The sequence below is a fragment of the Dryas octopetala genome, chromosome 1 (genome assembly GCF_963921425.1).
Source record: "Dryas octopetala chromosome 1, drDryOcto1.1, whole genome shotgun sequence".
In the NCBI taxonomy this organism is placed as follows: domain Eukaryota; kingdom Viridiplantae; phylum Streptophyta; class Magnoliopsida; order Rosales; family Rosaceae; genus Dryas; species Dryas octopetala.
The window spans coordinates 19,030,172-19,043,947 of NC_141366.1; the positions used below are offsets into that span (position 1 = coordinate 19,030,172).

General features: G+C 37.1%; 2 protein-coding genes across 2 annotated transcripts; one reads left to right on the top strand and one right to left on the bottom strand.

Moving 5' to 3' along the window:
- Nucleotides 1-5,495: 5,495 nt before the first annotated feature.
- LOC147298863 (SAUR-like auxin-responsive protein family) lies at nt 5,496-6,167 on the top strand. Its single transcript, XM_086229540.1, has one exon. The coding sequence runs from the start codon at nt 5,599-5,601 to the stop codon at nt 6,043-6,045; it is 447 nt and encodes a 148-aa protein (XP_086085666.1). The 5' UTR covers nt 5,496-5,598; the 3' UTR covers nt 6,046-6,167.
- Nucleotides 6,168-8,327: 2,160 nt separating this feature from the next.
- On the bottom strand, nt 8,328-13,641 carry ABCF1 (ABC transporter family protein). Its single transcript, XM_086239202.1, has 6 exons — nt 13,445-13,641; nt 13,085-13,320; nt 11,510-11,583; nt 11,196-11,406; nt 10,328-10,562; nt 8,328-9,779 (listed from the first exon to the last, which is right to left on the bottom strand). The coding sequence occupies exons 2-6, from the start codon at nt 13,298-13,300 to the stop codon at nt 8,722-8,724; spliced, it is 1,794 nt and encodes a 597-aa protein (XP_086095328.1). The 5' UTR covers nt 13,301-13,320; nt 13,445-13,641; the 3' UTR covers nt 8,328-8,721.
- Between the last annotated feature and the right edge of the window lie 135 nt (nt 13,642-13,776).

Here is a 13,776-nt window from a genome sequence, read left to right on the forward strand (position 1 = left end):
CTTTTGCAGGAAGATCTCAATCAACATCCACTTCATCATCCAGCAAAGCATCTGATCAGCCAGATCAGCTATTCTAAGTTGTTGCATCTACCTTACGAGAATTTGCATCAACAAGGAGAAATTCTTGTATATATCATTTTCGAGTATATACAATATCTCTTGCACAATAGCACATGTTTATGAATATGCAATATTCCAATGTCATCCTGCAGATATTTGTATTTGAACTTGTTCAGTACTCAGTACAACGTACAGCTCCCTTGCACGTAAGTCTTATACCTGCATGCAGGCCCTAGCTACTATTAGCTAGCGTCAATGTTGTGTAGTCACTGTTGTACGTTCACCGTCCACTAGCCAATTCTCATTAATTGGATCCTCACAACATTACTTTCAGCTCCTACATTAATGCACAATTAGAAAATAATTTTTTTTTTTTTTAAGAAATATAAATAAAAAGCACCATGGTAAGAAGAAATTGATCTCTGGAAATCAGCTGGTTAACCAAAAAATGATTTATATATGTTTCAAAGCCTCATGCTATGACCTCATCACACACCTAATAATTAATACAAGTTTTGCAACATCTTATCCTCAATTTGATTGGCTTATTGCAGACAAAGGACATGCACGCATGTCATAATTATATATCTGTCTGCAATATTAAGCCAATCTTGCATATCATAATCATATATTCAACGTCTCTAAATTTATTCTGCTAATACAGTTGATACTTCAAAATGCAAACTAGGGCGATCAATTAATTCCTCGGATTATTGAAATAGAAATTAGATTTTAAAATAAGAAACAGCAGGGTCCTACATATGCATGCTTGACAAGTTGTATGATTGAAGCTTGTGCATGGTATTGACTCCAAGTGCTAATTATTAAGGTCATATATAGTTGTACCAACAGGCAAACAGGCAATCCCTCATGCCCCACCGCATGATTAACTCCTTAACTATTGGCATTTTACAGTTTTGATGATAAACATTACAGAATTGTCCCCGACATGAAATTGTAGGTGCCAATTAATGGAGCCTACGTAAATACTCATATGGTATGCATTTATTTTTTTTAAAAAAACATATATAAAGGATTCCGTTGAGCGATACCTAACACTTCATTGGTAAAACTTGGTTTAGGGTACTTTAATTTGGTTATTATGTTTAACAGGGAACAAGATTGCAAGAGTGTACAATTAGCTAGAGCTAGTAGAGTCTTTTGGTGTATTAGGATATATTTTGGGTCATGAAATTGAAAGTTGCTGAAGATATTTGTAATCGTTTGTTTGATAGTGAATTTTCGATGTCTCTCTTTTCAATCATGTAAATTTGTATTTTGGGTCTCTGATTGATGGGTTTTTTTTCAATTTCCACAGAATTACTTCACTTTGTGCCAAATTTCATATATAATTGAAAAATACTATTCAAAATATCAAAATAATGGAGCCCTTACCATGCAAGCTGCCAAAGTTTCTCCCTTATGTGGCAACCTAGCTTATTAATTAGCTCAATGCCTAGAGAACATATGGAGCCTATACATGTCTACCCTTTTCAACAATTATATTGCAATTATATATCGAACTGCAAGTGTTGGTGATCTCTCTCTAAAATATATATATATATATATATCAATTGGACAGCTGCTGGCTAGGTTTGATCCTTACAAAGAACCTTTTTCCACGCGTAGCTAAAGACTAAGAGAACCCATTTATTATTCACAAGACTTTCAAGCTTTCTTCCATGTCATCGACGAAATGCATGTGGACCTTATTCAAAGGCATGAGACTAGACGAGAGCTAGCTGGTGAGCAATTTCATGTGCAAAATGCTTGAGTACGTACTCGACCTTTTCTATATAACCTTAATTATGTCCATGGGATGCTGTAAAGCCACAAAAACGTTCTACTTGTGCTGTTGTAGACCACATGGGATGGGAATGCACTTATCATATGTTTGTTTCTTCAAGGTGTAAAATTTGTTAACTTAATATACATTGTTAATTATTACTTTATTAAAATTGAATAGTTAAAATTTTTAGATATATAAGTCTAACCCTCGAGTTTCCATTGATATGTGTTCGAACCCCTCTTGAACATTACTTAAATTAAGGAAGTTAGAACACTACTCTTGAGTTAGATTTATAAGCTAGTTTTTTACAAATTTTGATTGGCTCTGAATTTATATTCTACTTAAAAAAAGTTGTTCACATAAAATTGTTGCAGACTAATTTATTTGGAGAGATGGAGTAGATGACAGAGGCATCTGGAGTTTGACGCATACCTAAAGCTCTGGTACCGAATGTACGTTCTCCGACCTTTTATAGATAGGAGTTGTATATTTCAGGTGGGGTAAGACATGAAGGTTGTTAGACCATGTTTGTCCATAAGCACTATTATAGGTACAGCTATCGCCACATATCCCGAAACTTCTAGGCAACTAACGTGCACAAAGTTAATTAAAGCGAAAAGAACACCAAATTGGAAATTCATTTACAGAGAAGAAGAAATCAAAATTATATATATGGAGACACCAAATTGAGATTCCAACTAATTAAAAGCAATATAACATCTATCACCTGAATAAATAATAAGAGAAATAATGCACATGAGAGCATCCAAAAAGAGAATAATATGATTTTTTTTTTTTTCAATTTCTATCATGTATTATAAATTTAAAAATTTAAAGGGTTCACGTATCGTTATATATATAATATAATACGTGGTTAATTCTAAAAGATAGACAACTTGCCACTCCAATATATGGAATTCATCCACAGAAAAGTGATAAGAGCTAGCCAGAAAATAAGAACTCGATCTCCTTCCTCACAAAAGCCAAAGGATAGTATTGTTAAATCAGCACTAAATGCGAAGAAAAAAACAAAAAGATATTTATTTAATATAGAAACATGATGAAATTGTTTAAGGCATGCATGCATGACATATATACATGGAAAATTAATGCGTATATGCAGTACTATATATTAATTGTAGACATGCATTTCACAATTCAAAGTAAGCATTTGTGTTAATGGCCGGAGGATGAATTCCTGTCCACATTTTACACCATGTTATGTATTTATCATAAGCATGTGTACGTCCGCTATCACTTGCAGAATGGCACCTGCAGATGTTCCATCTTTGTTAAGGCATGAAAGTAACAGATCAGATCAGATTATATATGCATGTATTATTAAGGTGGTGTTTGGTTGGATGGAATGAAATCATTAATTGTTATTATGTTTGGACCATTCCCATGTATATATGGTTCTCACAATTTAAAGTGTAATTAAGAATATATACTAGTTTCATTCCTACAAGCAAGGATTAAAATTTCGGTTTTGAGAAAATTTTCGATAGAAATTTCGACGGAAAATTTCGCGAAAATTTCGATTAAAATTTCGATTTCGATAAAATTAAACAAAAACAACAGAAATTGCTATTAAAATACGAAAATTTTTGAATGAAACTTGACCATATGTTTATTTAATATATTATCTACTACATTAAAAAAAAAAACATTAAAAAAACCAAATTATATAGTAGATTTCATGCGATATAAGGTAAATATAATGCGCGTAAATACTGTTAAAAAAATGAGTCACTAATTAATAATTAATCTTTATATACCTTAATTCTATATTGTTTAGGATATGATATAGGATATTAGAGTTTAGACCCTTTAGTGTATTTTTAATTATTTTTTATATAGAAATATATTAGGATTTAAAAACAACTAAATGAAACACCAAAATAGTCAAATCAAACCCCAAACAAAATCCCAAACTTTTTTTTTCTTTCTAATTGCCCAAAGACTCCAAATCTCAATCGACCCTAAAACATTTTTTTTTCTTTCATTTTCCTCTTCTTTCCCTATGACTTCTAGTGGTCTTCTACAGTTCTACTCTTCCACGTACTCTTCCTCTTTTTTCTTTCCTTTTTCTTTTCTTCCCTCATGACTTCCAATTTTTCTTCTCCTTTGTGATTCTCTGTGAAAGCTTTTGTTTATCTCTACTAGTCCCTCACTCCCTCCTCCTTCCTAATCTCTCTCTTCCTTCTCCCTCCCCCGATCTCCCTCTCTTCCTCCTCTCCCTTCCCGAATCTCTTCTCTCCCTCCGACGATGGCGCCTCTGTAGCTTCCTCTTTGATCTCTTCTCTCCCTCCGACGACGGCGCTCTGCCTCCCCTCTCCCTCCAGTCTTTGCCTCCCCTCTCTTCCTCCGGTCTCTACATCGAAAACTTTGCCGATTCGAGGATTTTGGAAAATTTCGGTGAAATTTTTTGAAATTAATTTAGTATGGTGTTAAAATTTTCATACCCCTAAAAAACGAAATTTTACTCCTTGCCTACAAGTCACTTAATTGGTAAGCACAAATTACTTTAAGTGAGCATGGCTAGTTTTGAGATTTTAGGGTCTGAAGCGAATTATAAAAATGGAGCATTTGATCCTTCATAGACATTACTTAGACAGTTAGACCTAACATAGTATACAAGTATATAAGAAATCTATAAAATTTGAAGATCCTTCATATTTCAAAGCCTGAGAAGATTGCTTACTTCGCTTACTCTCAGAATAACCCCTGTATGTGAGATCGAAATGAGATATTAATTTAAAGGACATCTCTATAAAGCATACAAAAACGTATGTGCACGAATTAGTGTAAGAAACCAGGACTTCAATTTGCGACTTGAAATTAATTAGAGCTAGAGGAAGGCATCATAGATGGCAGAAGATCAGTGCTAGTAAGTACTAGCACTGTCGTAAATGATTTTGGTGCATGGTGGTGATGGAGGTTGATATGACAAGTAAAAGGGACGTCTCATGGTAAGTTGGAAGCTACTAGTCGCTCACACTCACATGGGTTGGTCTCCCCAATTCAACTCTCACGCTCAGCCGTATCTTGTCGTTTCTCTTTCTTTGTGTGTCAATTGTAAATGGAAACCATCCATTCTTATCCCACGTCTTATATATATATACTTAAAAACTGTTGTGTGTACGGGGGTTGATAAGTCAGACCATGTATTTTTATGAGTTCACACACATCATATATGTTGATATTTATTAAGAGTATATCACACTTTAAAAATGTGAAGTTTTACGTCAATTAAACATATATTGTCATTGGACTTCTCCATTGCTAATTAATTACGTATTAGAATTTAGATATCCGAAACTTCTACATGCATGATATCAAAGTAGATCGACAATTACGTACGTGTTGAGTCTAGTATAGTTGAACTACACATGTACGTTTTAGGTTATCTAATATAAGATGTCCACCTATTTAGCTCAAAACGCGTTTTCTAATTATATATTATTAATTTTAGTTTTGGGTTGGATACTTATAATTTTTACTATATTCTCTCAATGTACCTAGCTACACTCATCGCCAAACGAGTAGTTAGGTAAAGTTTTATCAAAAGGCCGGCTTCGACATCAGTGTGTGTGGTTCCACTCGTTACTTAACTGATGTGGGATGCTCTAAGCGATCGAGTCACCTTCTCCCACAAACACTATATATACAAGGTGAGCTAACAAACCAAATTAAGGACCATCAAACATATATAGACCAAAGAAATTAATAAAGCACTAGGTTGAGACATGGCCAAGTGTAGAACCAGTACCACCAGAGGCAAGAAGAAGAACAGCATAGTGAAGCTCAAGGTGGTAGTTGAAAAGCTGCAAAGGAGTCTATCGTTGGGTCGATCGAAATCAAATTCCAGTAAAGACGACTCAACATGCGTGCCGGAGGACGTTAAGGAAGGGCATTTCGCGGTGATGGCTGTGGATGGGGAGGAACCAAAGAGGTTTGTGGTGTCATTGAGTTACTTGACACACCCAAGTTTCTTAAAGCTGTTGGAGCAAGCAGCAGAGGAGTATGGCTTTGACCATGAGGGTACACTAGCAATCCCTTGCCAGCCAAGCGAGCTTGAGAAGATATTAGATGATCAACAATGGCAGGAGTACTCTAGTACAAGTAGTACCAGTACTACTGCTGCTGGTATTCAGTACTGGGGTTCTTGTAAAGCTATGGTGCAGAGCTACTGAGTACCAATCAATGACAAAGATTAATTGTTTTCGAAATTTTGCATGATGATATATAATATGTATTGTAGTCTCTCATCTTCACATCTTGTAAACTGATGATATGCTATCTTTTATGTATCTGCTTGGCCATCATTTCTCAATATATGGAACTATATTTGTCCTCATACAGAAAGAGTCTGAAACTTTTTAGCAATCTTTACATATGTTGTTATTTCTTACTAGTACATATAATTTCTTAATAATTATATATATATTTTTTATATTGAAGGGAATCGAACTATATATGAACTTATCATAATCCCAACATATGATTCTACCCACTCTTACCACTTATGTTAACTCGAAGGGATATATACCCTATTGCATGCACTTGTGAGTGCCTATTGCACTTAATGGTTGAGTACGTTTAATACAATTAATTAATGGATTACCAATTTTAGCAATTACAAAGTCAATTAAAAGATGATTATAAATTATTCCTAAAAGTTGCTTCCCTCATGGGAACTACTCTAAAAAATAATGTTACACTTACCAATTCTTTTCGAAACACATTTGCTAATTCTCACATGAAATGGAAACCATGGTATTACTTCAAGAAAAAAAGAAAAGAAAAAAGTAGTGGAAATTAACCATGGTTACTTAAAAGTTATGGGAAAAGAGTAAGGCTTATTCGTGCAAATATACCCTGAAATTAACTTTCATTTTTACTTTGCCTCCCGATCTTTACAAATCACTCTCATAAGGCAAGTTCCATCAGCTCCCGTCCATGAGTTCGTTAAAAAATATGACGTGACGCCTACGTGGATGGGCATTTTGGTAATTTATTGACGAATGGAGGTGAGTGGGACTGACACTATGCCAAATGGATGCCCCATTGGATTAAGAAAATGACTAAAAAATTAAATTAAAAAACAAACCAAATGAAAAAAAAAAAAAAAAAACCATCAAACCCACCCTCTCCTCCACCACCTGGTCTCCGCCGCACCCCCGCACCCACTACCCTCCACTCCTCTCACCTCCCCTCCTCACTGCAGCTCTCTCTCTCTCTCTCTCTCTCTCTCTCTCTCTCTCTCTTCCCCCCCCCCTTCCCCTCCTCGCTCCCTCCCTCCCTCCCTCCCTATTTGATCTCATCTTTCATTCATTCTAGGAAAATTGTCAATCTCACTCTTTTTATTTGGGCTTTGAATCTCTATCTCTATTTTTCCAAAACAAACCCCCATTAACAAAACTAAAAAGTCAGATTTGGTTTTGGGTATCTTTACCTAAAAAATGAAGACTTGGGCATCAGGAAGGAAGGAAAGGGAGAGAGAAAGAGAAAGAATAAGAGACGAAAGGGGAAGTTGCTGGCCGGTGGGAGAGGTCGATCGCTGGCAGTGATGAAGCTGGAAGGAGAGGGTGGTGGTGGTGGGAGGGGTGCTCGGGTGGGAAGGAGATGAAGTTAAGGGTTCAATTGGACAGTGAAGGCCCACTTCAAGCTGACATGGAGTCAATTTCAACTCTAACGACCAATAAATTATCAAAATATCCATCCATGTAAGCGCTACGTCGGATTTAATTTTTAATGGAACTATTGACGAACTTGACAGAACTTGTCTTATGGGAGTGATCTGAGAAAAGTTAACTTTAAGAGAACAAAATGAAAATGAAAGTTAGTTTTAAAAAACATTTGCGCAAATAGCCAAAAGTAATTAGTGTTATAGCAGTACTTTTGGTTTAAAGAAGGAATCTGAATTTTGGAATTCTAGTAACAAAGTGGAGAAATATTATTAAATCAATAATTAATTGATTGTGTGTAGCATCACTTGGCTAGAGTGGTGGTATTACCGTCTGATCTTAATCTCAATAAACAGTGTTTTCTGTAAGAGTGTCAACTGCCGCATCTCCATAGTCTCCATCTCTTTGAGCATTTTTCCCTTCTCTTCTGCATGGCCTTTTCACTAGTTCCACTCACTTCACTCATTTTAAAAATATATAATTAAAGATTTGCCGTCACTTTTAATTGAGAAAATATTATCAAGAATAATATTAAATAACTAAAGAAAATGTGTTTGCCAATGTAGCGATGGTAACCAACAAGCTACATTGGATGTAAATGAACTAAAAAGGTGTTATTCGTGCTGTGCACCACATGGTCCCTATCTTAATATTTTTGTTATAAATCTGTACGGGTATAGAAAAATATAAAACCCTACAAATTCTCTTAAGACAATTATTTTTTTCCACAAGAAAATAAAGCAATTCCGTGCCACACGCAATCCACATGAAACTTGAAACAGAAGAAGGACAAAGAAGATAGAATTTTCATACTAGAACATGCTAGAAAAGTACAACATATCGTCTCGGGGAATAGAACAAGCGATAGGCATTGTGTCTACATAAAATAAGTATAAAATTTAATCGACTTGGTCAATAGCCAAGCAAAATAGTAGAGGAAACAAAAACACGAGAACAAAAATACCCACCTACAAACTGGGTTTAGGGTATAGAAACTGCCGGGGCTTGAAACAATAACCAAGCCTCTTCACCCATTCTGCTCTAGGCTTCCGTCCTAGTCACTCTGCGTAGAGGCGACATTGCTCGGAAACAGTAGATACCCTCACTACATCGTCTCATACAGGTGTAAGCAAGGTCAACAAATTAACTACTACCAAGCTTAGGATGATCTTATTATCGGCTTCATTCACCTAAACCGGCCTTTCTCTTTAGGTGCTGCTTGAACTCCATAATATCGCCCTCCCACCGGGTCACACTGAGATTTTCACATACCCATATCTCCTGAGCTACCTGGTTTATGAGCCTGAAATCGTGGCTAACAAGAACCATACCCCCATCCCACTCATTCAATGCCTCCGCCAGTGAGTCAATCGTCTCGATATCCAAATGATTGGTTGGCTCATCCAACAGAAGCAAGTGGGGCTGCCTAAATGCCAACCAAGCAAAGATCACCCGGCTCCTCTGCCCATCTGATAAATTCTTCATTGGCATTACTTGTGCCTTACCTGTTAGTCCAAACCTACCAATTGAAGCCCTCATCTTTTCTTCCTCATTTCCTGGATACTCTTTGATCATGAACGCTAGGGCAGACAGTTCCATATCAAGCTTCTCAGTCAAGTGCTGATGGAACTGAGCAATTCTCAGGTGATTGTGCCGCCGGACCATGCCATCAAGAGGAAACAATTCCCCCGTCATCAGCTTAAGAAGGGTACTCTTTCCAGCTCCATTTGGTCCAACCAGAGCTATGCGGGAGTCCAAATCAACACCAAAGTCAATATTCCTGTAGATCAGATTCTCAGGGGTGTAGCCAAATGTGACTTCTACAAATTGAAGTACTGGTGGCGGAAGCTTTCCCACATCAACAAAACGAAAGACTAGAACCTTGTCTCTGGCCACCTTTTCAGTAAGCCCACCACGCTCCATCTTTGCAAGGGTTTTCTCTTTGCTTTGTGCCTGGCGAGCTAGTTTTGCTGACCCATGCCCAAACCGAGCAATATATTCCTTCATGTTAGAAATCTGTTCCTGCTCCCACTTATACTGTTTCATCTGGTTCTCCTCCAGTTCAGAACGGGTCTGAACATACTGATCGTAATTTCCAGAGTAAATCTTCAGTTTCTTGCTCTGCATGTGAATGATGTTTGTGCACACACCATTCAGGAAGTCCTGGGAGTGTGAAATCACCACCAGGATGCGCTCAAAATTCTTCAAAGTCTCCTCCAACCACACACAAGCTTCGAGATCTGTCACCAAAAAAATTGAAGTCATCAAAATTCATTATCTTTGCATAAACACAAGACAAGCACATTCATAGATGAAATAAGTGAGCCAAATAATGGCATTGCATGGCACCCCATTAAACTAAGTTCTTAAAAATCAGTACCATCTGAGAGTTAACCTAAAGAAGGGAAAAAAAAAAAAAAAAAGCCCGAAACAGAAAGGCAAAGTATGGTCAATGTTCTGGACCAAGGTTTCATTTTAGCTAACTTGCCTACCCAACAGCGAGAAACAGGCTCTGGGGAAAACTATCACTTGGCAATAGATGGCAGGGAATTAAAAAAAAAAAAAAAAATGGGGGGGGGGGAGATTTTAAAAGTTCAAAATCTCAAAGAGAGGCAGATTAAGAATGCATTCAAAAATGTAAAAGAACCAACACATTTAAGAGAAGGGGGGGGGGGGGGGGGGGGGCAATTTTAAAAGTTCAAAATCTCAAAGCCAGGCAGATTAAGAATGCATTCGAAAATGTAAAAGAACCAAGAGAATAAGTAAAATTTCAAGCCAGTAAACTTGCCAAGATGATTGGTGGGCTCATCAAGCAACAGGATGGTTGGGTTTATAAACAGAGCACGTGCAAGTGCAATTCTCATTCTCCAGCCACCAGAAAAATCCCGAGTTTTCTTTGCTTGCATCTGCTTGTCAAACCCAAGACCATATAGTATTTCAGCTGCACGCTTCTCTGCTGTTGCTACATCCAATGCTTCCAGGCGCTCATAAATGCGTTCAAGCTGCTCTCCACCTCCATCATCCTAAAAAATAAGTAAATTCATTACATATGTACACTAAAGTAGCAACTAGCAAGCTGCCTAACACAAAGGAAAAATCTTGGTTCATACCAAACAATATTTTTTGTTGGCTTATTTACTAATAAGAAAGCAAAAAGAAAAAAAAGTAAAAAACTATATTTGGTTAGACATTAAAATAATTATCTATAAGTTAAGAAGTTAAAAAAAACATATATATTTATTATAGGAAAATATTTGCCCTTTTTTTTTTTTATCTCCCACATTTCATCTCTAACCCCTCTCATCCTAGTTTTTCACCACAAGGTACAAGAGAGGTCACGCTCAAAAGGTCACCACCTCCAACCAGCTCACAAGCTTGACCTGGACACCCGTGTTCCACTATGCCTCGACCAATGACACTGAGTTTCCTCCCACACCCTCCACTTTCACTCTTTCTTGGGTCATCCGCAGATTGTTCGAAAAATGGTTAATTCCGTCATCTTCTATGTCTTCGTCAAAGAAAACTTTTTACTTCTTACAAATTACATTTTAATGACTAGCCAAACACTGCTTTTACATCTTGATTCTTTAAATACCAAAAGGCAAAGAGAAGTAAAGTTCAAGTGCGAACTGAACTTTAAATTTACTACAGTTTACCTGAGCTGCCAATGCTTCAACTTCTTTCTCCAATTTTATCCTCTCCTCATCACAGCTAACGACAGCCTCAAGTGAAGACATATCTGAAGCTTCAATCTCCCTGCTGAGGTGATAGATATCCATGTGATCTGGTATTGGAAGCTCACGGCACCCTATTGCAGTCAAGAGTGTAGATTTACCACAGCCATTCAACCCGAGCAAACCATAACGTCTGAAAAATGACATGAAATAAACAAAATTAATATATACAAATGTATAACAAAATGACTCCAATTGTGATTTGTTTTTACTTGAATAAAATAGCAAAAACAAACCTGCCATAATTTAGCTCCAGTTCAGAATCAACGATCAAATCATGTCCATGGAAAGTAACTGATAGAGACTCTATCTGCAATGATAAGGAAAATGTTAGTTCATCACTATTACCATAGCAGTGACACAAGTGGCACCCCTTGACAATTATTGAGCACAACAACGGTTATGATGAACAATCAGCCATTTGGTTGATTGTAAAGGATAATGAGAAATGACGTTGACAATCACCATGGGTGATGAACAATTAGATCAACCAACAAGGAGTTAACAATGAAAGAATAAAAAAGGCTCGTGAGAACAAGATGAATATATATGACTTAGAAATGCCTATTGGTCTGCATTCCTTACAAAGATTAAGCCTTGGAACTAATGCTCTGACACCATGACCGCTCTCTTTAAACATAATCCTAAAGGATTTAACTAGAGTACAACACTAGTCACATTAGCAAGCTAACAACAACCAGAATACTTAATTTAGGAAGCTAAATCAACCTCCCAAGCAAACAAGGAAACGAAACACTCAAACTTACAATCCCAATTCCAATTTACTTTCATTCTCCAACAATTCTAACATCAAGGCCAAAATTAACTTCCTATGTTTTGGAATATTACGTTGCATAAACAATTAAAAATTTACACACACAACATAATCCTAAAGGATTTAACTAGAGTACAACACTAGTCACATTAGCAAGCTAACAACAACCAGAATACTTAATTTAGGAAGCTAAATCAACCTCCCAAGCAAACAAGGAAACGAAACACTCAAACTTACAATCCCAATTCCAATTTACTTTCATTCTCCAACAATTCTAACATCAAGGCCAAAATTAACTTCCTATGTTTTGGAATATTACGTTGCATAAACAATTAAAATTCACACACACAAACTAGTATTAAGAGAAACTCCTTTATCAATTGACTGATAATAAAAAGACAAGTTTACTCTACCACTTTAAAACATATTTTAAAAGAATACCAACAAAAAAAAATGATGATGGTAAAAGACGCAAAACCAAATCTATTTGTTGGTGCTCTCACGCACCACTTCTCTTACCACATCCAACCATATTTGCAGCTTATTCAAACCATTCTTCTTTCTCCTATACAGCTAACCCCCTGTGCGAAGGTGCAGGCTACTAGTATGATTAATTTCACCAAATGCTTTTAAAATGGGTCTTAAATTAATTTTTTTGAAAACATAAATAACCAAGTAAATCTTGATTCATACTACATTGAATTTTTGTGCACCTAAATAGAAGGTTCAACCATACTACCCTTATCTACACCCAAAGCTTGATTCAGAAAATTTCACCAGACGCTTTTAAATTGAGAGAAACAGAAAGTCGCTGAACAGTAACAAACAATCAATTGCAAGTGTAAAACCCGGACGTTCAAATTCTCACACAATCAACAAAATCTACCAAAACGAAGCGTTTCCATTATCAAAAAAATCCAAATCGCATGCATCAGCCCAAAACACACAAAACGCAAGCTTTCTGGAAATGAAAAAGAAAATATACACAAAATACAAATAAGATGCAAGACAAAACGACATCGTAGAATATACATACGCGGATATCTCTGGAGAGAGGGTGAGAGCAGAGCACGCCGGTGCAATTCCGATCGGATATCTGCATCGCCGCGACTCCATTGGCGAGCTTATCGGCACCATTCTGCGACTCCGCCGCCGACTTGGACGATGCAGCCGCCACCGCTTTCCCGCCTCTCTTGGCCGCCGCCGCCGCCTTCTTCTGCGCCGCCTTCTTCTTGCTGGCGTCCGACACCATCCTTATCAGCAATCAACAACCTGAAGCACACCACAAACACGAAATTTTGAAAATGATCGATAGCAATCGCAATAACATATAAACACATGCATACATATATATAAGTGAAGGAAATGGAGAATTAGGGATTTGGATGAGACAGACCTTTGGGGAGAGAAGCTCGATCGGGCGGTTGGAGTCAGATCTGGGATTGGTGCGTTTGGGCGGGGGTGTACGGTGAGTCGGTGCAGTGTCGGGTAAGAGAGAAAAAACCCGAAGTGGTGGGTTGGAGGTTTTTAGAATGGGAGGTGGAGATTTGAGGATTTTATAAAGGAGGAGGGGTTAGGGTTGGGGATGAAGTTCCACACTTCCACGTGTTCTTGAGCTATAGGCACCTCCCAGGCTATGTGGCTTGGGTTACGTATACGGATGGGAGTGTGTAGGTAGGTGCTTGATTTTTCTTCAGATGCAACGACGCCGTTTGATTTGGAGATCAA